This window comes from Labrus bergylta, chromosome 18 (genome assembly GCF_963930695.1).
Source record: "Labrus bergylta chromosome 18, fLabBer1.1, whole genome shotgun sequence".
NCBI lineage: Eukaryota > Metazoa > Chordata > Actinopteri > Labriformes > Labridae > Labrus > Labrus bergylta.
Genome location: NC_089212.1, coordinates 11,485,928 through 11,506,724, shown reverse-complemented (window position 1 = coordinate 11,506,724; position 20,797 = coordinate 11,485,928). Strand labels below are relative to the sequence as shown.

The 20,797-nt window shown below is 39.6% G+C and overlaps 1 protein-coding gene across 2 annotated transcripts in view; it reads left to right on the top strand.

Annotated features, from left to right (window-relative positions):
* The window catches only part of si:dkey-157l19.2 (NHS-like protein 3), a 28,045-nt gene continuing 7,248 nt past the window's right edge, over positions 1-20,797 (top strand). The window contains exons 1-2 of one of the 2 annotated variants that reach the window (XM_020630033.3): positions 1-296; positions 10,173-10,467. In XM_020630033.3, coding sequence (XP_020485689.2) covers positions 10,197-10,467 — 271 coding nt within the window. In that variant the 5' untranslated portion in view covers positions 1-296; positions 10,173-10,196. Of the gene's footprint in view, positions 297-10,172; positions 10,468-18,982; positions 19,370-20,797 lie in introns of those variants that run through there. The other variant, XM_065966249.1, reaches the window with a different exon arrangement.

The following is a 20,797-nucleotide window of genomic DNA, read 5'->3' as shown; positions in this document are numbered from 1 at the left end:
CGGGTCTACGGCTACGAAACTTCTCTTAATCTCCCCTCTGTGGTCCACTGGAGCGTCTTCAGTCACAGCGGGAAGGTCAGCTGAGCTGGCATCCGAGAAAACGGATCTGCAACCGCGGGTACAAAACAAACACTGACTCACGCAGCTTCCTCGATTACTTTTTCGCGGAAATGCTTCACCTGAAGTTTTCCTTCGGACGGTGAAAGTTTGGAGTTGGAGCAGGAAGGAAACAACGAGGAAACGCTTCAAATGGAGAGAGGCTGAACATACCCATCCGGATCAGAAATTTGTACAAGGTAGGCTATTTACTTTTCTGCGTTGTTGTAAAAGTTTTAACAGAAAAGGTTTTAGCACTCATTAACTTTTTTTTTAATGTCAATTCCCCTCTCATAAAGACCTTTATCCTTTGGATTGTTATGTAGAAAGTTAAAATTTAGTTTAGTATTTTTTAAATAAAGTGGAAAACACATTAAAAGAATTCAACTGAGTCAACTTTTGAGATATAGGACAAAGAGTTCAATGTAAAGATATTGCATCATGTTGTTTGAACTTAACTTGTGGTTTTATGAAACAACTAATATAAGATTATGCTTCAAATGAAAGAAAACAGCATTGTGTCATCAGATAGAGTGAGGTGTTATTGGATGGTATCAGAACCAGGCTGAGTACAGACATGCATGAAAAACTAGGTGTGGGAGATTTGCTTAGGTTGGCCTTGAGGGATCCTCAGCACAGGTAATTTAAGACATGTAGCGCGTCACTCAGCTATGGAGCTGATCACAATGAAGTCTTTTGTGTTGTCACTGTCCCAGCAGCAAGTGACTGCTTGACAGCATTGAACATTTAGTCATTTAGTCACATTTAGTCCATAATGCTTTTCTATAGATCTTCTGCTTGCTGATTAACCGGGCACAGATAACAGGACCCCTCTGGGGGAGGAGGGGATTCTCCTTCCCTCCATCCCTGTCTGTGTTTGTCTGTCTGCCTCTATACTGGACTTTGAACTGGAAGCCAGTTCCAAATCCAAACTTTTCAGGGTCAACGTCTGCTGTGTTTTTCAGCTCCACGGCTTCAGGTTTTTGCCTCTAGTACACTCTGCAAGGTGAGGCTTAGACTGAGCCATTAGTTTAGAAAGGGTGTGTCCCATACTGGTGCTCCTTCTTCACCAGCGTGCCAGGGCTTGTACCCATGGAGATTACAGGTGTGTTATGTAAGCATGAGAGGTACAGAAGAGCCCGATGGATTCCTGAGATCCAGATGAAGATCGAGGAGGTGGAGAAGGGAGGCAAGAGAGATGAGAAAGAGGGCAGTGCAAGAAAGTGACAAAGTTCAGCTCAGTTGAGGAGAGGGGGAAAGGAGAAACAACTGGTCTTGAAACTGACAAAGACATGTGACTATTGTGTAAGGGTAAAGTTCCTGATGAGTGTGCCGTTAATCAGAAGGATTGAGTAACTCATCATTAAGTCCTCATCAATACCTCTCAAAGAGCTGATCAATGCCTGTTAGGGTTCTGATGGAGTTTGATTATACAAACTTGCCCAGCAGGTTTTCTGCCGACTCTCTGAAAGTTCACATGGTTTCAATTGATGCCTTTTTTTTAAATTCCCTTTCTGCTGTCCTCTGTTTTGACTGACACAGAACAGACACTCTGAAATGCCAGGATGTATTTCTAAAACCCCTCGAGTGTCCAGCTGTGTTTGCCTTCGCTAAGAGTTGGTCCGTGCATGCTGCTGCACAAGCACAACTCTTTCTTCTTTTTTTTTCTTCTCCTGACTGACCTGTCAGTTTAGAGGTCTTAAGAGCTCCTCCACAGAGGCTGCAGTCCACACTGAGACCCCCTTGTAACCCCTGGGAGCAGAACAAACAACACTGATTTTACAAAGCTCTGTGACTGTCTCTGCTGGCCCCAAATATCTAACGTGCTGTGAGAGAAAAGACAGAGTCTTCAGGGAATCAGCAGTTTACTTTGTAGGAACTGATGTCTTATGTAGTAAGCCAATTATGTCAAAAGGTGATGTTGACAAATACTTCAGCACCTTAAAATAATACAGCTGAATCAATCAGTCATTTAATTGAACAAAAACAAATGAGCTCAGAAATACGTTTGTAATATATAAAATTAAAAACACATTTATAAAATGACCTCCCACACACAAACATATACTTCAATTTTTCTAAATTTCTTATGGTCACTGATCTATTCCTATAAGACACATAGGAACACATGCACACACACACACAAAAAACAGATGCATTAGACTTATATTTGTTTATTTTTGTTCTTCTTTACTTTCAAAATTCTGAAATGTTGCCTTTTTATTCTTAAACCCCTGCCTTTGTTTACAGTGTGTGTCCTAAACATAGAAACACCCCAAACATTTTGAACAGTGAATTTTAAGAAACACCCCTTGAACTATGAACTGGTATCATGTGGATTTTTCACTTTTTAAAATTCTATTGTGAAGGAGACTTTCAGGGAGAGAATAGGTGGATTTAATTGTCATTGAAAATTATCTTGATAGATGTTGTGTTAAGTCAAAACATTTTAGGGTCTCAGGCTTGTATTACACACACTATTCTACATGTTCAAACTACAATTTATACACTCAACAATTAAAAAGATGTGTATCTGTTCCAAATATAGAACAAAATGTTTCACTCATGTAAAATATTTGTGCCTACCCTATAAATAGAACACACAGTAAACAAACATCTTCACATCACATGTTTGTTATGTTATAACAAACGTTGTTATCTCAAAATGACTCTCATAGCTCTGTCTTATAGGTCACTGTACAGTTCGGGGTCGGGGGGGCTGAATGGGAGAACAAGAGCAGGGGACGAGAGGCAGGGGAGGAGGAGGTGGCGATGTGGGGTGAAAGCAGATTTGGAGTGAAGAGTTCCTCAGTTAGTAATTATGAATCTCCCAGGAATGCAGCTGCTGCTCTTACCAGGCAAGCTGCTGCATGGCTACAGCGGCCTTGCAGCACGCCAACTTGAATTACACAGATCTGTGCACCCTACACACACACTCACACACTGACACAATAACCTTGGCAAGTTGTGTTTCTTAGCATTTTGGTTTATTTGTGTCATTATTGTCTTACAGTGTTATTTTTGTTTATTTTTATCACTGTCTTTATCTACATGGTTGTTTTCTGAAACTCAATCCTTCTTGCAGCAAAAATAGGGACCACAGAATGTCAGTAAGGGATTGTTTTCAGCCCAAGCCTTGTGCCACTGTATATTTATCCTGACATTCAGCTATAGAATCAAATTGTAGGAGATCCTGTGGCTACAATGGACCCCCCCCATCTCTTGAAATCTTATTGTTATTATCTGCTGCATAAGTGGAAAAATCTTCCTTCCTTATGATGGGAAATCTTCGACTGACATTCATGTCATTTCATTGACGCTGTCCCAGGTGTCAAACTCCCTCAAGACTTTCCAGTTTGTCTCTTGGAGGCTTCATCATCCGCCACAAATGTAGTCTTGTATATTAAGTGTTCGCACATGAATGTGCACAGTTGTAGCCCAGACATGGTTGCTTAAGTCTTGAGTAGCAATGCTGTCTTTGTTTGATAAAGCCCTGAGAAGACAGCCAACGCCCTGATTGATGCCTTCAGGTGCAGCACAGTAACACCAGTTTCACACTGCTAACACTTGCAATGTAGTTACACTGTGTCCTTTAAGTTTTGTTCTGGAGATCTCTTCAGAAAGACCGAAACTGATGCATTACATCCTTAAAAAGAAACAGAATATTGACCTTGTTAATCAATCATTTCCGTCTAGACGACTAACCACACATAGCATGTCTTCACCCTTGTTCACTGACTGATAGGACCCGCCATGTGAAACCAAGCAGCTGAACGGCCTCCTGGTTAGACAGATCCAGTCCTAATTCAAACAAAGGTGGCAGCCTGTATCTCTGCCACTCCCTCTTTATCCCCATGAGACATCAGAGTCTGCTCCGCCAGCTTCCCTGTGTGACTCAACAAAGTCAAGTTAGAATTCCTGGAGACCCCTCCTCCTCCTCCTCCTGTGTCCCACCACTGCCTGTGAAATCAACATTGTCCATTTTCGTCAGAGTTGATAAGGAAGTGATTACAGTGCAGCATTTTAACTAGTATTGTAAGTTCCGTAACTCCAGGAGGGCTCATGTCTCACTCTGAATTTGAATAAAATGGTATGTAGCGTTACCAACTATTTTGTTAAATGTTTGAACTACCATCCAGGTGCAGTTTGCCAACTAAAAGAGTGTTGTTCAGATTCCGATATCTTAACTCTCCCATATACTGCCCAATGAAAGGTATTGGTTACCAAGTTGGTCAATGCACTGATCTGATAGCCCACAAAATTATCAACTTATTTCTTTCTCTCAATAACCATGGTACACACAGCCCTAAAATACAACATGGCCGTCTGCACCCACCTGTTTTAAAGTGAAAGAAAGGACTGATTTCAGGGATTTTATTATGGGACATTAGCAAACAATAACAGAGAGGCTAACAGAGTTTTATGTTGGTGAAAGCTAGTAAAATATTATCAAGGCTGTTTTTCTATCGCATATTTTAGGGCTGTATTTTTGTTAATCCAATTTAAAGTATAATTTTAAAATGTAAAAACACAAAATACAGACGTTTCAAGTTTAAAAATCCAGGTTTCTGCAACACTTTGTTGCTCCAACAGTTACTGCTTGTTAGCCTAGCTTGTTTCAAAGTTAGGCTTACTTATACTGAGCTAGCCCATACAATGATAGCTATCACCTACACACGATACATATTAAACTGATGTTAAAGACTAAATTGTAAATATTTTTTAATCACACTGGAATCATATAAGTATTAGGTTCCCCATCAATACAATGAGCCAAGCTGTGATAAGTTAGCAAGGTTGACTCTGAATGAGGAAAGATAAATTGTATCAGAACATTTCCGTAAGTGTCAGAGTGTTCACAAACAAAAGGAGTTATTTCAAAGTCAGTGATTGTTCTTGTTGAGTATATCTCATGTTAAAGGCATTCTGAAAAAGACAAATAGGAATCATTAGCTTAATTCTTCCTTGGCAAAGATCTGTTAAGGGTGTGCAGGCCTCTTGGTTAAGCCACTTGTACATACAGTAGTTTTCACTTAGAACAAGAACTGGCTTGACCTCTTTCTTTTGCACAGCTGGTTCAAAGAAAGGTACAGTAGAGCCCAGTTAAGATGGGTTTCTTTGTTATATTCATAGTTTTTGGATGGATTTGTGACGGTAATCTCTGCTACTGTGTCTTGCTGTGTGCAAGGCAGGTGTCAGTGGCTAACTGTGCTTCCACTGTGTTGACCCGCCAGCATAAAAGTAAAGAGGAGACCCACGTTTGCTCTGGAATTTATGTACTCAAGCCCCAGGTCGAGGAGCTGTCAAATGTCATTTCCACATTTTCTGATTTCACGATCTGTTCCATGACAGTGTGTAAACTACGATCAGACGCACTTTACTTCATGTGCACACCGCTGTCAGTGTCAGATAATCAGTCAGCAGTGCAGATATTGACACACTGCGTTGAGGTTTGCTGTGTTTGAGCGGTGCCTACTTTTCTCCAGTGTGAGTGCCTGCATGGCGTCTTTTCTAAAGGATAAGTAAACAACATGTTGGAACACATGCCCGCTCCAAAAGGACTGGGGCTGGGCTGAAATAAACACAGCCAGTTTAGTGTGAGTATAAGAGAGATGGAGAGAGAACATGTCACTTTATTGTTTGTATATCAGCTTAGGGCACGTGACTTGTTCATGGTCTTTATGAAAATATGATACACACGGATGCAGTGCTGTGTAGAAAATGCTTGCAAGGTTTTCCCTACAGATTCAAAACAAATCTGATTTTAAATAGTATTTTGGCTGTAGTTTGTGTATTTTTTTTTATTAGTGGAGAGTTTTAGTGATCAATAAAGCAACTCTGTCATTAAGATGTCTGCAATGAGGCTTTTACTTTGAAGGGAAATTGAGAGTCTGAAACTAATTTGCTCGAGAAAGGTTTTTGATGAGGCATTTTTAAGTACATCTGAAGCCATATTGTATTAAACTGAACATCAAGAAACGTTTTTTAGAGTGTTCATGCTTTTAAGGACACTTCACTTTTATGCGTCAACCTATTACATTTGTTTGCAAAACTGAAAATTGCATGTTGTTGTGTGTTACCACAGCAATGGAGGCATGAGTCAACTGCTTGTGACCGGGCTGCACAGACAACGGTCTGCTGGGTGGTCCTGTGCAATGTCCCAGAGTTCGTTAGTGTAATTTCAGTCTCTTTGGAGGAAGTAATGCAAGGACTTTATGAACTACCAGCAGCACGTGAACTATAAAGGAATGAACCAGCCCCCCTCTTACTGACTGACGCCCCTGGTTATTGGCGACTGTAGTCAGTACACATGCACTGATCTTAGTCATGACCAAATGACTGTAATTGAGAGCCACAGAAACACAGGGCTGAGTGCAGGGAGGGGACTGGTACTTCTTTCCTTAGAAGATGGATGCTCATTTTTGTTTTTGGCCTTTCACTACAACTCACTCCTCACATCTACTCCATACACACAGTGACAATATAAATGTGCTAAAGTGAATACAGAGTTTAGCTAGGCTACATAAAGACAATATACTACCTTAATAACGCTCACATTTGTTTAAAGATAGGAAAAACATTCAAGTGATTTAAGTATTCATCCTCAGCTTTTCCTAAGGCACTGCAAACCCCCGTCGTGAGATTTAACTCTTTATTTAACTTTTTAGCTACACAAGCTGCATTGTTCACTGAAAAATCTCCAAACAATTGGACGGATAACCATGCAACTTTTTATTGACATGTGTAGTTTGTAGAGACTAGTGTATCCACAAACTCCTCAAAGGTCAACATTTTGTTTATCTTGTACTTTTAACAGAATAACTTTGAAGTGATCCACATTTCAAGGAGCCACAGCTTAACCCTTTGTGCAAATTAGCAAATGTTAGCATCCTTACATATTCAATTAATTCAACATACTTACCGTAACTCAAATGAAGTGTTTTACCCGCTGAACATCAGCATGTAAGGGTTTTTATTGTCTGCATGTTAGCAAGCTGACATTAGCATTTAGCACTGCTTTGCCATAATATGGCATCACAGAGCAGCTAGCATGGCTGTAGACTTGTTATGTTTACCAGTAGGGGCCATGTACAACACAGTGCAGTACAGAGTTGGCTATAAAGCTAATTTACAGCTGTGGTCTTATTCTTCACCATTGACTGCTTTGGACACTACTCTCATTTGCCAGTTTATTTGGTACAAATATGAAAGCTAATTCATAATAATACAACAAGATTGTAATAAATTCGATCCTAATGACGGTTATTATGTTCAGTATTTTGAAACTTGTGCAGAGAGCTGTTTCTTCAACCTTACTGTAATTTATGATTTTTCTGTTGTATATCCTATCTCTATTGGTAAAAGGGGGTGGTTACATAATATAGGCCCCTGTCGGTAAACAAAGAGTCAAAATGATCTTGAAGGTAGGGTCATGAACTGTACAAAATAAGTAGATGAAGCCACAGTGCCATCAGTAATGTGTTTGCAACCTGCCTGTTTGGCCATTAAAATGGATAATGCGTCACCATCTTCCCCCGTTGTACAAAAATAAATCCAAAATGTCTCTCCTGATGGGCGCTGACATATTGCGATGGTGATGCCAGAGTTTGTGCAGAGGACTCTGCCCCAGGTATTGATGTCCCGCCCCTTCCGCTAACCAAACCACACATTTAACTTACCAATAAAACAGCAAAGATCCCTCAGGTCTGTACAGTCTACAGCAGAACAGATTCTTGGACTGGATTGAAGCAGACACTCATGGTCAAGCAAAGTTTAATGACTCTTTAGTTCCAGTTTATTACGTTTCCTCTCCTTGTTTCTTCCTCTACTCTGCTGATTAGGTGCACACAGAGGTGAAGGAGCCATATTTGTCAACTGAGCTGTCAATCATGCCGATATACCTCTTTTATAGCAACAAATGGAAACTAACAGACAGAAACTATGTTTTAGAAATATGTATCTGGTGGTGTCTATTTTGATTATATATTTTGACCCATGTCCCGTCTGTTAACATGGAGGAGGCGGACTCTATGACCTATACCACAGACTTCACTTTTGTGGAGCTGTAATGTCATCATCTGTGCTCAACTTAATAATAACTTATGCTGTGTGACTCAAAACCAGAAATTTAGGTGATAATTGCTTAAATTATAATTGTTTAAATGTTTGTTGAGGACATAAACAAACCCTGACAGTACGCTCATTATCCAATGTGGTTTCATACATTCATTATTTTTGCAACCATGTTATTCCCCCCTGTATTGGCTCTTATAATAATAATTCAACTTTGTGGCCCTGGCATAGCATTTGTTTCACATCTGATATCAAAGACTACATCCACGTGTTATACAATCTGTAAGTAGCACTAACTTCCAGACTATTGTATTATAATGAATTAATTTAACCTAATAAGGTGAATAATATAATCCTCATGTCTCTCTATCTACTGAGAGTTTGACATTGACCAGACTTGACTGATAAAAGGTTAATTCATGACCAGTGTGCAGTATGTTTAACATCTGACTTTGAAAATTGCACATCTGCTTGAAAATCTTTCCATATGATTCATCCAAACCAGAGTCCCCTATGTTATCATCACAACTATCCCCTGCATTACACACAGCTTTGATGATAAGGCATCTTTTTGTAAAGTCATATTTGCAATCCTCAGAGGACATGAATTAGGTTCCTGTGCTACAGTCACATGCTTCTTAGTAAGTATTATTACTTCATTGCTCATAACTTTTGCTGAAATCCGTCTGCAGTGATTTCCATGCATGCTTGTGGTGTAATGCAGGAGCCAAACACTTTCTCAGCAACAAATCCTCCAGGGATTGACATTTCCCTCGTTTTGACTCTGCTTCCACCTTCCTCCATTCTTTGTGCGCTTACAAGCTCTGACGCCCCTCAACTTAAGAGGCTGCTCCTACTTTTAGCCTGTGATTTGGAGATAAGTATCTAATAAAGTACACAGCTGGAATAAATCCAGTATCAACTACAAATCCCTAGGAGCAAGGCTGGGAAATTTGCCGCAACGTAGGAGAGTATAGGAAGGTGAGGGGGAGGAGGAAGGAGGCCTGGTGAAGACGATGAGCTAATTCAGTTTAGAATGAAAGAAAACAATGAAGGCAGACAATTAAACATTATGAGGAAGCTAAACCATACATTTCACTGATGGGCTGTACTTAATAAAAATGCCTCAATGCACATTAGCAACAGTTTATTTTTTTCATTATTTGCCTCTTCCTAGTGTGCTGTTGTTCCTCTGTAAAAGTGTGTGAGCCTTTGGGTGCGGCTTTGTGATTTATGACTCCATGTTAAGGAATGAAGGGAGCGGTGCCAGTTCTTTCTGTGCAGCACAGTGAAGTTTGGAGGCGGGGGGGGGTCTGTGTAGGCTGAGCGTATGGGTTGAATGAGCATTGCCCACGGTGACAAACACAAACAGATTGATACACACAAATCAAGTTATGAATGAGACTATAGGCTATGTGTCTGATGCTGTTTATATTTGCAGTACCGGTACTTTTTTTCCGCTCATTACTAGAATGACTGTTTGGCAAAGTTAGTCCATCATCTTGGTCCTTAGTTTTTTTGTGGTGCTTTCAAGGAGCCATGGATATTCACTACATAAATAGCGGAAGAGCTTGACAATAATGAGCTGTGATTCTAGAAAATCAGATCTGTAATCAGATACAGTAATTGTTGTAAGAAGACTGAATTTGGCAGCTTTTTGAGTTCAGGTGTCTTGGCAGCGAGGAATCATCAAATATCCGATGTTGGGGGATTTTCTTGAACAGAACAGCAAGCTTGGTTTTTCATTACAGCCCCCCTTGCAAAATCCATGCGGTGACAAGGTAACTTTAACAACTTATTGAAATAAAGAAAACTTCTGCACCACAAATAAATCAAACTACACTGTAATGCTTCCCTGAAGCAAATTTGAAGGGTTTGTAAATTATATTTTTGTCAGCAGGGTTAGAAATAATTCTGGTATTGTACCCTGGAATATTATCTCCTTCTGTAGAGCTTCAATGCTGACTCAAATTTAATTTATTCCTCTCTTCTTCTGTTTTCAGCCTGTAGCTCCAGCGTGAGTTGCTATGTCAAACCGTGACTCCATGGGGATTGGGGAGCTGATACCCCAGGATGTGGTGGATATCTTTGCGCAGAAAAAACACACCAACAGGAGCCGGAAGAAGCGCAGTAACTCACTCGGCCGAGCTCTGGGCTGGCTGAAGGGAAAGAAGAAAAAGGATTTTGGCCTTAAGGGGCAGAGTCTGGGTCTGGGTCCTGCACTTGATCTGGCCTTGGATGGACGCCCTGCTGGACACAAGGGAGGACAGAAGTCAGGGAAGCATGTTCATCCACAAGGTAAATGAATTCTAAAATGATGTTTTTATCTTTTTAAGTTAGAACTTTATAAGTACTGTATGTGTGAATCTTAGCAGCTACTCTGGTCAATCTTTATCTATCAATCAATCAATCTTAAATGTATGGTGCAAATTCATAACAAATGTTATCTCAAGACACTTTACAAAAGAGCAGGTAAAATACCTTACACATTATTATATTATCTACAAAGACCCAACATTAGTCCATCATGAGCACAAGCACTCAGCAACATTTAGTAAAATTACAGTGGAAAGATAAAACTTCCTTTAACAGGCAGAAACGTTGAACAGAACCAGACTCATGCTGAACAGCCATCTGTTGAAACTGTGTTGGGCTTGGAAAGTGGGATAGAGGGAGATGCAATATCTGGTGGCATTGCATAATATCCAATCTTCTTTGGGGTAAACCCAGAGATTGATTTCCTACCAAGAATGACAACAGGCTTGCAGAGACTTGAAACCTGCTTGAGTTTAATGATTCTTCACAGTTTATGTTTGTTTTTGACATCATGGGGATACAGTTTCAAACAGGGTTTCTTAAAAAGACCACCATTTTAAACTTGGCTGACCAAATTAATAACATTCTCCCCTTGGAGTCTGAATTTGCTCCCATGATGTAATGCACAGCTGACAGAAAATCTTATTGCAAACTATGTTTGGGATAAGTTCCTGGGAATGAGAGGACAACGCTGCTTCTTAGCTCAAAGTTCTTCATGTTTGCTCACTGGAGGGATGTTTGAACACACCGGCTTCCTGCTCGCCTGCTGACCCTCTGCTGGCTTTGTTTGCTGTGAAAAAAATCTTTCTGTCCTGTTCTGCGATACCACCACTTAACTTACCTGGTGGTCAGGTCACATGGAGGGTGGGGTGCTGCACTGGGGCCGACATCCACATGGATTGTGATTTTTTTGTGCACCTATATTCATTCATTGGCAACAACATAACTTCACATGTACATCATGATAAACTATAAGTACATTGCACAGCTGTTTGTTTGAGTTTGTGAACTTGAAGCACTAACTTCAATTTTACACCACCAGTATTCACACCTCAGTGCACTCAGACATGAAACACAAAAACATCCGATGAAATTCCTTAAACATTTTTTATCACTGATTTGGCTTTTACAAAAACTCAAACAGTGTTTGGTTTGTGCTTTTGTCATGCCTAATTTCCTTCCAGACACAGAGCCTGTTGCTCAGCTGTGTCTTCTGTGGGGGGTGGGGAATCTACTTGATTCAAACCAAACCAATTAACTCTCATACAGTCAAACTATAGCAACAACAGTAGATACAAATGCAACACATTCTTTTTCAGTCACATCTGCTACTTTGCATAGATAGTACACATGCACAGACAGGCAGGTATGCATTGTTTGAAGACTGCATTACTGAGTCTTTGCACTGTATTGTGCTACTTATGTGAAGTTATAACAGTGGTGTGAAAGGTTTTGTAAGTAAGAGAAAGTTAACTGAACAGTGAGAAGGTATTTATTTTCTGCAAAGGACACCTTATTGGCTACCTCCCACAGTGAGCAGAGGCTAGAAGTTATTTTCCACACATGGAAATTCTATTTATTTTATTTTGTTGTTGGATGCAAGTTTAAACATTATTGTGATGGAAGCTCAGTTATTTTAATTATAGTTGTTTCTCTGTTGCCTTAACTTAGAGAAATATATCCCTACAGGGTTCAAAGTGTTGACTGTTCAGTGCGATTTGGGAGCCACATTTGCTGTTGAGTGTGGCATCCAGATTGTTGCAACAGACTCCTCACCAGACACTTTCTCTGATTTAGAAATGAAGCTTAACAATCCCCAAAGTGCATCCAGAGGAGGTTTTATTATGGAGGAAGAACATAGAGTAGAGTTTAACAACACGAGCGAATACCTCCAGCTGAGGCTCTGATGATGATCTGTAATGATGCCAGAGGGGCCTCCTGCCCGCAAAACGCCTGGTATGACAGGCACAGAGCCAGTTCATTAAAAACTATGCCAGGATGGCGAGGAAGGAACAAGGGGTTCTGTTTTTCCTGACCCCTCCAATCACAATGTTCCTTCTCTCATTGAGACACTGAGACCTATCAAACATCACATGGACTCTCTCTGTGTATGTATGAGACAAGTATAAACGACTGGTATCTAACCTCAATGCTTCATGAAGCTTTCAATGACAGCGTGGTTTTTCACATGTACTTTCAACAGAAATCTAAAGGGGACCGTGTACAATATTAAACATAAAAGTTGCTGTTTGATGCATTGTACTTGAGTTAGCTTGAAGGTATTTTTTATCTGCTGTCCCTTGGCAGGTCACACAAAATAAATCTAATTGGTTATTGATTTTTGTTTTAATGAAATGGCTATTGAATTAAAGTTGTAAACAAGATTACCAAAAACTGCTGTTTTTTGACTTCTAGATTGTGAGGACTTCCTGCTTTCTTTGCTTTCCAAAACATTCAGTCCCATTTACGTTAAGAAACACATTTAATTGGGGCAATTTTCAGTTTCAGAACAACATATTTAAAGCTCTCAAAGTTAAAACTCAAGTGTTAGATCCCTAACAAAGTAACCTGCTGTTGATACATAAGACAATATAATCTCCTGACAGTTTAGGTTTTGTTTGTTCTGCTTAAGGTTGCCTATGTAGGTTGATGTATATATCCTTTTACTTAAGTAATCCAGAACTTCTACATGGTTATCTAACCGTTCGTCCTGTGGGAATGTATTTTAGTAAACACTGTGTTTGGAGTTTGACCGGTCAGGGAACTGCACAGTAGCAGGTTTGGGAGAGATAAACTCTGGCCTACTTTATCATTCATCAGGCTAAACCCATTAACCCTTCATTGTCTTCTCTGATTACCTACCTGGACAATGTTTCATCCTTAGCCAAAGGGCCAAGGATATCTGTCGTCACATGTTAACTCACCTCCATTTGTCTAATTCCTTACATGGCTGATGTCCGTCCCTGCGTACCAGTCTGACAGTGATTTATGTCTCATGCAGTGCTGTGAGTTTACTCAATCCTTGCTGCTGGTTTACTCTTATGCAACTCTTGTGTCTCAAAAACTGTCCCCGCTTTTTAATACTGTAGGGTTCAAGAGGAATATTTTAGGTTTAATTAAATGGAAATAGGATGAAGGGGAAGAGTGATGAGGTCATACAGTCCGACCAAGGTACGCTCAGAAGGTCACCTGTTTGCTCGAAACTCTTCCCTCAGAGATTCCTCACATTCCTGAGCTTTATAAAGATGTTTATGTGTGTGTGTGTGTGTGTGTGTGTGTGCGTGTGTGTGTGTGTGTGTGTGTGTGTGTGCGCGCGCGTGTGTTTGGCCTAGATGCCAGGTAACAGATATGAGACATTTTATTTTACTTTGTTGAATATTTTCACATAGACACTGCTCGTTTTAAGACAGATTGTAAAGATTGGGAAACTATGCTATCTAGGCAATGGGGCACAAGTTACAGCATCATCGTTAATATTATTTACAGATGAATCTGTTGCATGAACATAATACATACAGGAGCATTGTAGGAAATGGAGTTCTTTTATATGAACAAACATCCAGTTAACAAAAACAGTAAGACAGAGACTAGAGACAACATCATCCGTTACCCAATGAATTAAAAACTGTAACAAGTGAAACGTTTAATAATGTTTGCAGCCTTGTAGTTCTATATGATTCTGTTTTTGTGACACAGCATTATTGTCTGTAGTGTTGTTGTGACAATGACACAATGCAGTGAAAGGCAGGAGAACAGGTTTATGATAACTGACATCGGATATAGTTTCGCTTTTTTCCTCCCATGGTGGGAAATAATCAGTTATCCGCTTTTTCACACGATGTCACCTCAGGGGTACTTGGGGTATTTTTTGAATTTCTTTGAAAATCAAAGTTAGCCTACAAAGCTGACGCAACACAACACAACAAACACTCTGCTCATTGGTTTGGAGAGATTGAAGCTGATGCAGACGTGGGAACATCTGTAACTGAGGATGTGACAATCTGTATAGGCTCTGTGGGCATTTATCAACAACCTTTTGTGCAGCACATTTAGATTTCTAACAGCATCACTACTGGCTAAGCAATGTCTCTAAAATAAGCAAGCAAGACTTAAACAGAGACAAAAAAGTCTGCACACTAAATGTCCTTCAAGTAACTTTTTATCTGGGCAAGAGCAGCGTACAAAACAGCAGCGGACGTGTTTCAGCACAGGGCCTTCATCAGCATATTAACAGATTAAACCAGCAGTGGCACAGATGATTTTTAATTACAGGGTATTTTAGCTTTTAGAAGGATTTCATTTCAGTAGGTGAAGAATCGCCACACCCTAATGATTGAAGAGATCATATTTAGGTCACTTGAATAGTAAGGAAGGTTAACTTTGTGCCAGTTTGCCCTCTAGTCTAAACTGAATGATATCAGTTTAGACTACACTACACACACACACACACACACACACACACACACACACACACACACACACACACACACACACACACACACACACACACACACACACACACACACACACACACACACACACACACACACACACACACACACACACACACACACACAGTAGTTTGGTGTCAGTGTTGCCGAACTTAACATGCTGTCCAAAAGCAGCAGTTATTATGAAACTTTGAAATCACACATTGTTTCATTGTTTCATTGTTTCATTGTAAAGCTATGCAGACATGTTACTGTGGCCCTGCAACAACTGCAGGAGCTTTTGTCACGATAGGAAAATGTTTGCCAACACACTGTGGGATGTCTACAGACTGACTGATAAATATGTGCACGGAAACTTTTGTGAGTCACCAGCCTTGGCTTTTTTTTTTGTCTGAGTGAGATTTCAGGCGGTGGGGGCTCAATGTTAAGATTAAAAATCTTTGTAGAAATATTCTGGTGCAGATAGCTCTGTTGGTTTTACCTCACTAGCTTAGCAGAGTTCACTAGAAGTGCACATAGATGTTATGATTTATGTTGTTTTGTTCTACATTTTTTCTTGCCTTGATTACACCAGAATAAAACAGGGGATTTAATGTCCACGGTTGCAAGGGAGGTTAACTAGTATACTATATATATATATATATATGTGTATATATATATATATGTGTATATATATGTATATATATATATATGTGTGTGATGATGGTAAACAAGAGCCCAGAGCCATGCTAACAGTGAGATGCAAGGTGATACTTAAGCAGCAGAGCATTAGGCCTAAGTGTTATGCTAAAGTTAGCATGCAGATATAACCAAAATGTAAAAGGTTGTATCATTTATGAAAGCAGTGTTGTGGAAAACAATGTTCCTTCACTACAGCTCGCTTCTTGTTTCATGGTGGAAAAACGTTTTTTCTCTTTAATTTGATTGAAGTGACTCATGCTTCTTAGCTAAGAAAGGTACATGATGTACACCCAATCCTTTACTTATGTCTTAATACTTAGTGAAGCCTGAATATTTAACATTCTCCTACTTATTTATAACGGCATTTTATAGGGTTTAGAGATTTTCTGTTACCGTGTTGTCTTTATTATACCAGTAGATACAAGCGCTGGTGTGATTCAAAAGCATGTATATTATATGATGTAGGCCTGTACCCTCAACCTTGTAGGCTACACCAATACTGATGCTTTCAATCAAAACTGAACCCGATTAGCCTACTGTTTTCTTTCCTGGATTTTTTTAGTGTACCACATTGCGCACATTTAGCTTACTCTGGCTAACTTCACATTGCCTGCCAGCACAACACTGTTGCTGGAGTATTTCAAGACTAAAACATCAAATGCAATGCAATGCAAATGCATTTGAATGCATTTTCCTCACTTGTATTAACACTGGAGCAACTTCACTGAGTTTTAGGAGTGTCCTCACTGCTGCGCTTTGAACTACAATATGACAATTTTATTGAGAGCAGAATGCTAAGTTTGCAGCGTTTAGCTTCTTGATTATATTTTTGGAGCTATCCGCTACATGCTGGTTTGCTGGCATGTGTTGTCTGGCGGTGCATTAGAGTGTAACCCTGCATGTCAGGTGATGCAGGTCTATCTGATACCTGGATTGTTGTTCCTGTACCCCCCACGCTTCTTCCTTCCTTCCTTTCTGTCAGCTGTAATGATGAGATGTTTATATTTAATTCATTAAAGACCAAGAGCGTGAAAAACAGTTCATGCAGCTTGCAAGATTAGACCAGGATGCATAAGAAACTGGTGTCCAGTGCATGAAGAGTCTGCACTCACTAGCTTTTAGAGAATCATAGTGAGCCTCCAGCATTTTTCCCACTGTCATCACAGTGTGTTTCGTTGGGTTTGGGCTGATTAGAGAGGCTTAGGCACCTGGCAGACAGCCCCCTCAGAGCCAGGGAAAATGTCTCTGCACAGCTATCTGCCTGCTGGTGCAAAACGAGAGAGAAAGGCAAGTTAGGGCAGGGACATAAGGTGTGTGTGTGGTATTTACCTCTGTTTGATTCCCATGAGACAGTTAAAAGAAGAGTCACATCAGGTAGACTGCTATCTCAAGCAGGGGACTCAAACGATGGCTCTTTACAATCCATGTTTACACTTTAAAGGTGAGCAACTTGTCTATCCTAGTACGTACCCTCTGCATTTCAGAGATATTAACTCTCACTTCACACATTTTGCGTTCATCACTATTAATGTTGTCTGTCCTCAGTCTTTCATAGAGTTTTGAAACAGGGAACTTGGCATCAGACCGTTGTAGTTACCTACAAGAACAATATATTTTTTTCAGACAGTTGGAGATTTAGCAACCAGGAAGAAAGTTTTCCTTCATTCTTACTCCTGGCTGTGGGTCAATATCAGGTGTGAAGATAAATCAGACAGCTGCTGTTTATGTTGACAAGTTATTGAGTGTATTTATTGATTTTAAACCACAGTTTACTTAAGGTTGAATGTGAGGAGAAAGCCATATTTTGTGCTCTTATTTTTAAGATTGTGAATGAAACTGGAATTCTAAAATAAAATCAAAAATTTGGAAGAAATTAATGAAAGAGAAAGCTAAATCAATTCACCCATTAGTGCTCCGAAAACAAAATATTCATGACTAAAAAGTATTTCCATGGTTGCATTTGATAAACACTTTTCATTGCCGTCTGTGTCACTTGTTTACTCCAGTACACGATTATGTAACATGTCTTTAAAATCTGAAATCAGTCAGAAAATCCATATTTTACTGAGCAGTGTTGTCAACAGATGTTTGCTTATTTAATATGTTCTTACTTTTAATCTGCCATTATTTACATTTCATAAACTGTAATCATGAAACCCTCTTGAGCTGATTTATTTAACACTTTGTTTTTCCGCACGGGAGGCTCAGTAACTTGTATTAACTGGTGACGCAGTATCACAGATTTAGTTTGTTTATCCCCATCCATGATGTAAACAACAGGTCTGACTTCATGCATAATCACTAGAAGGCCCAATAATACCAGCAGCTTCCCCACAATCCACCAGTGACAGATGGTGTCTTTAATATGTCAGTGATTAATATGGACACAATTACAATGTGATCACAGGAGCCCCTGATTAACGTGCAGACATGTCCCACCCATCACTCCAACTACAGGCCTCTCCAGTTGAGTGTGTGCTGTCATGGTAACAAGATATGTGTTGTCCTAGACTGACTCTGCCCTATACTCGCACAGCAACTTTGTGTTTACATCTATCCCTGGAGGCTTCTGCTAAAGCAGGTTCAAAAAATTATAATAATCATGTTCAGAATATTGTAATATCTATATATAAGATATATATATAATATCTTTTTCCACTTATCAACGCATTTAATTTATTTTCTTTCTGTCTGAACTTCTTTTGCTCCACCACTCGGGAGGATCACGACCATGGGAATGTTTTCCATTTGTTCAGATGGCATACCATGTCATGTCAGCTTAGCACACCAGGAAGTGAACAAACCCATTACTGGCAGATTAGTTTGAGGAGGCCCAAATAGAAAAATAGATCAAGAAATAGTCTGTTGTGAAGCTCTATGACAAAACTTATCCGAAGAAAACGCAGCTCTAGATTAAAAGAAAAAGGTTAAAAGATCTCTCATCATTGTCTTAATTCTTATTTAATCTAATTTAGGTCTTTTGGAAACAACAGGGAACATTTTTCACATGTGTGACCATGTGCTGTAGATCTGCAGGCCTACTTTGAAACATGTTTTTAATCTTGTTTTTGAGGAGTTAGATTCACTCACTCCCCCTTGTGGCAAAACAATTAAATTATATTCTTCATAATTTAGCCTGCAGAGGTACCTAAATGTGGCCTCTTACTAGAGTCCTTTAGGGAAAATTCTGTGAAATCCCAAAAAAAAAGCAGTGGTATTTATTAAGAGCCAAAATAAGTGACACAAACGCACCTCAAATTCCCTAACAACAGCTTTCCCTTCCCTTTAATGTTTACAGATGATCTCAGTTTGATCTGTGCCCGCACTGACCAATCAGGGGCAAGCTTCCCTGCAAATGGGGAGCAACAGTGGGATGCTGGGTATCCATAAGAGTGGGGGGATATATACAGTACAGAGGGATGTCAGGAATTAGGCTGCTGTGGATTAGTGTGTGAGCTCTGATCGTCTATTGGCTGCAGAGACCCTCGCTGCTCCGCATGGACCTCAACTGGCAACAACAACTTCAGCAAAAACAAGCAAGATTACCATTCTGACATGATCCGTCCAGGATGTTTTTTGAAATGACAGAAAGTGGACTGCTACTTTAGATCTTTTTCTCATTTATTTACCTTGGGAAGGCATCGTTTTTTGGATTCAATTCCAAGTTTTACCAGAGACCATGGTTTTACTTTTAACTAATAACTCCAGAAATAATAATTTCGACTGCTTTCCGAGAGTCTTCAAGAGGAAAGGTGAGTAAAAGCAGCACCAGCCGATTGTTTGAAGTTATGAGACTACAGACTTTATTGGTTTATGACTGGAACAGAGATTGTTTGAACTGCTACTCAAGTATGACCAGTAAAAGCAAGATCAACTGGCTCGCTTCAGACATGCAATAAAGTAGTAAAGATATGATTTAGACCTATCAAACAAATTTGTATTGTTTACATTCCTACAATGTAACATGCTGGAATTTACAGTCTGGCCTAATCGACTCTGTTTGCTTTAAATTGCAGACAAAAGAAAATAATGATTTTTCATATTATGCATCTTTTTTTTTCTCTCCCTCCAGTACATCCTCCTGTAATGCTGTTACAAAAGAGACAGTAGTAACAATTAGCAGCGATCACCGAGCACATAACTGTCCAGGCTAATTCCAGCATGGCCTTATAGTGACAGTACAGACAGTGGGGTATAGAAGGAGGCTAAATGTGGAGCAGCTGTCACCATTACATAAACGTGTCTTAGCAGGTTGTTAGACATGAGATTCCCCAGACTATGGCCTCAAAGTGTGAGGACAACAATGGAGCACAGAACTGAATCACACGCCAGCAAATGCAAAACTTGCAAGAACCTTCGTCTTAGTTTTATCAAGTGTCATACCCATAAAGAGCTTATTCAAATTGTTGGAGTTTTTATATGACATCATGCTGTTTGTATCTCAAAGAAACTTGTCACTTTTTGTATATGGCCCATGATCCATATGTACAGTCTTTGATTAGTTAATGTGGTAGTTAATTATAGATTTAAAAAACAGCAAAACAGGAGCACACTCGACAATGAATAAAGTTCCAGGTGCACGGCCGCAGAAATTCTTAAACAGAGACAAAAAAGTCTGCACACTAAATGTCCTTCTAGTAACTTTTTATCCGGGCAAGAGCAGCGTACAAAACAACAGCGGACGCGTTTCAGCACAGGGCCTTCATCAGCGTACTTACAGATTAAACCAGCAACACTTGAATGAGTGTCCCTCTCACTGTCAAATGTCATTATAATTAGGCTTTAAGACTAACACTGGTAGGCACGCAGCAGAGCAGATTACTTAACAGCAATCACTTATTACATCCCAAAAAAAAACACAAAAGAAAAAAACTAAAAGAGGATATTTTTAACATGTTTTGTAATTATAGTCTTATTTTGTTATTTTCTTTTTCTCTTTGGATTTACTACTTTGGATTTTAAAGTCTTGTTCATTCTTAATATGTTGTTTTTTAATGCTCTCTGCTCTAAATGTTCATAATGTTCTGTGTTTAACTGTTACGCACTTTGAATGGCTCTATGTATAAATGGTGCTTTATAAATTAACTTGCCTGGCCTTGCCGTGGCTGGAAGAAAAGGCATTAATACTAACCATATGTTGCCAACAGTAGACTTTTGGCACGATAATCCCGTTTTAAAAG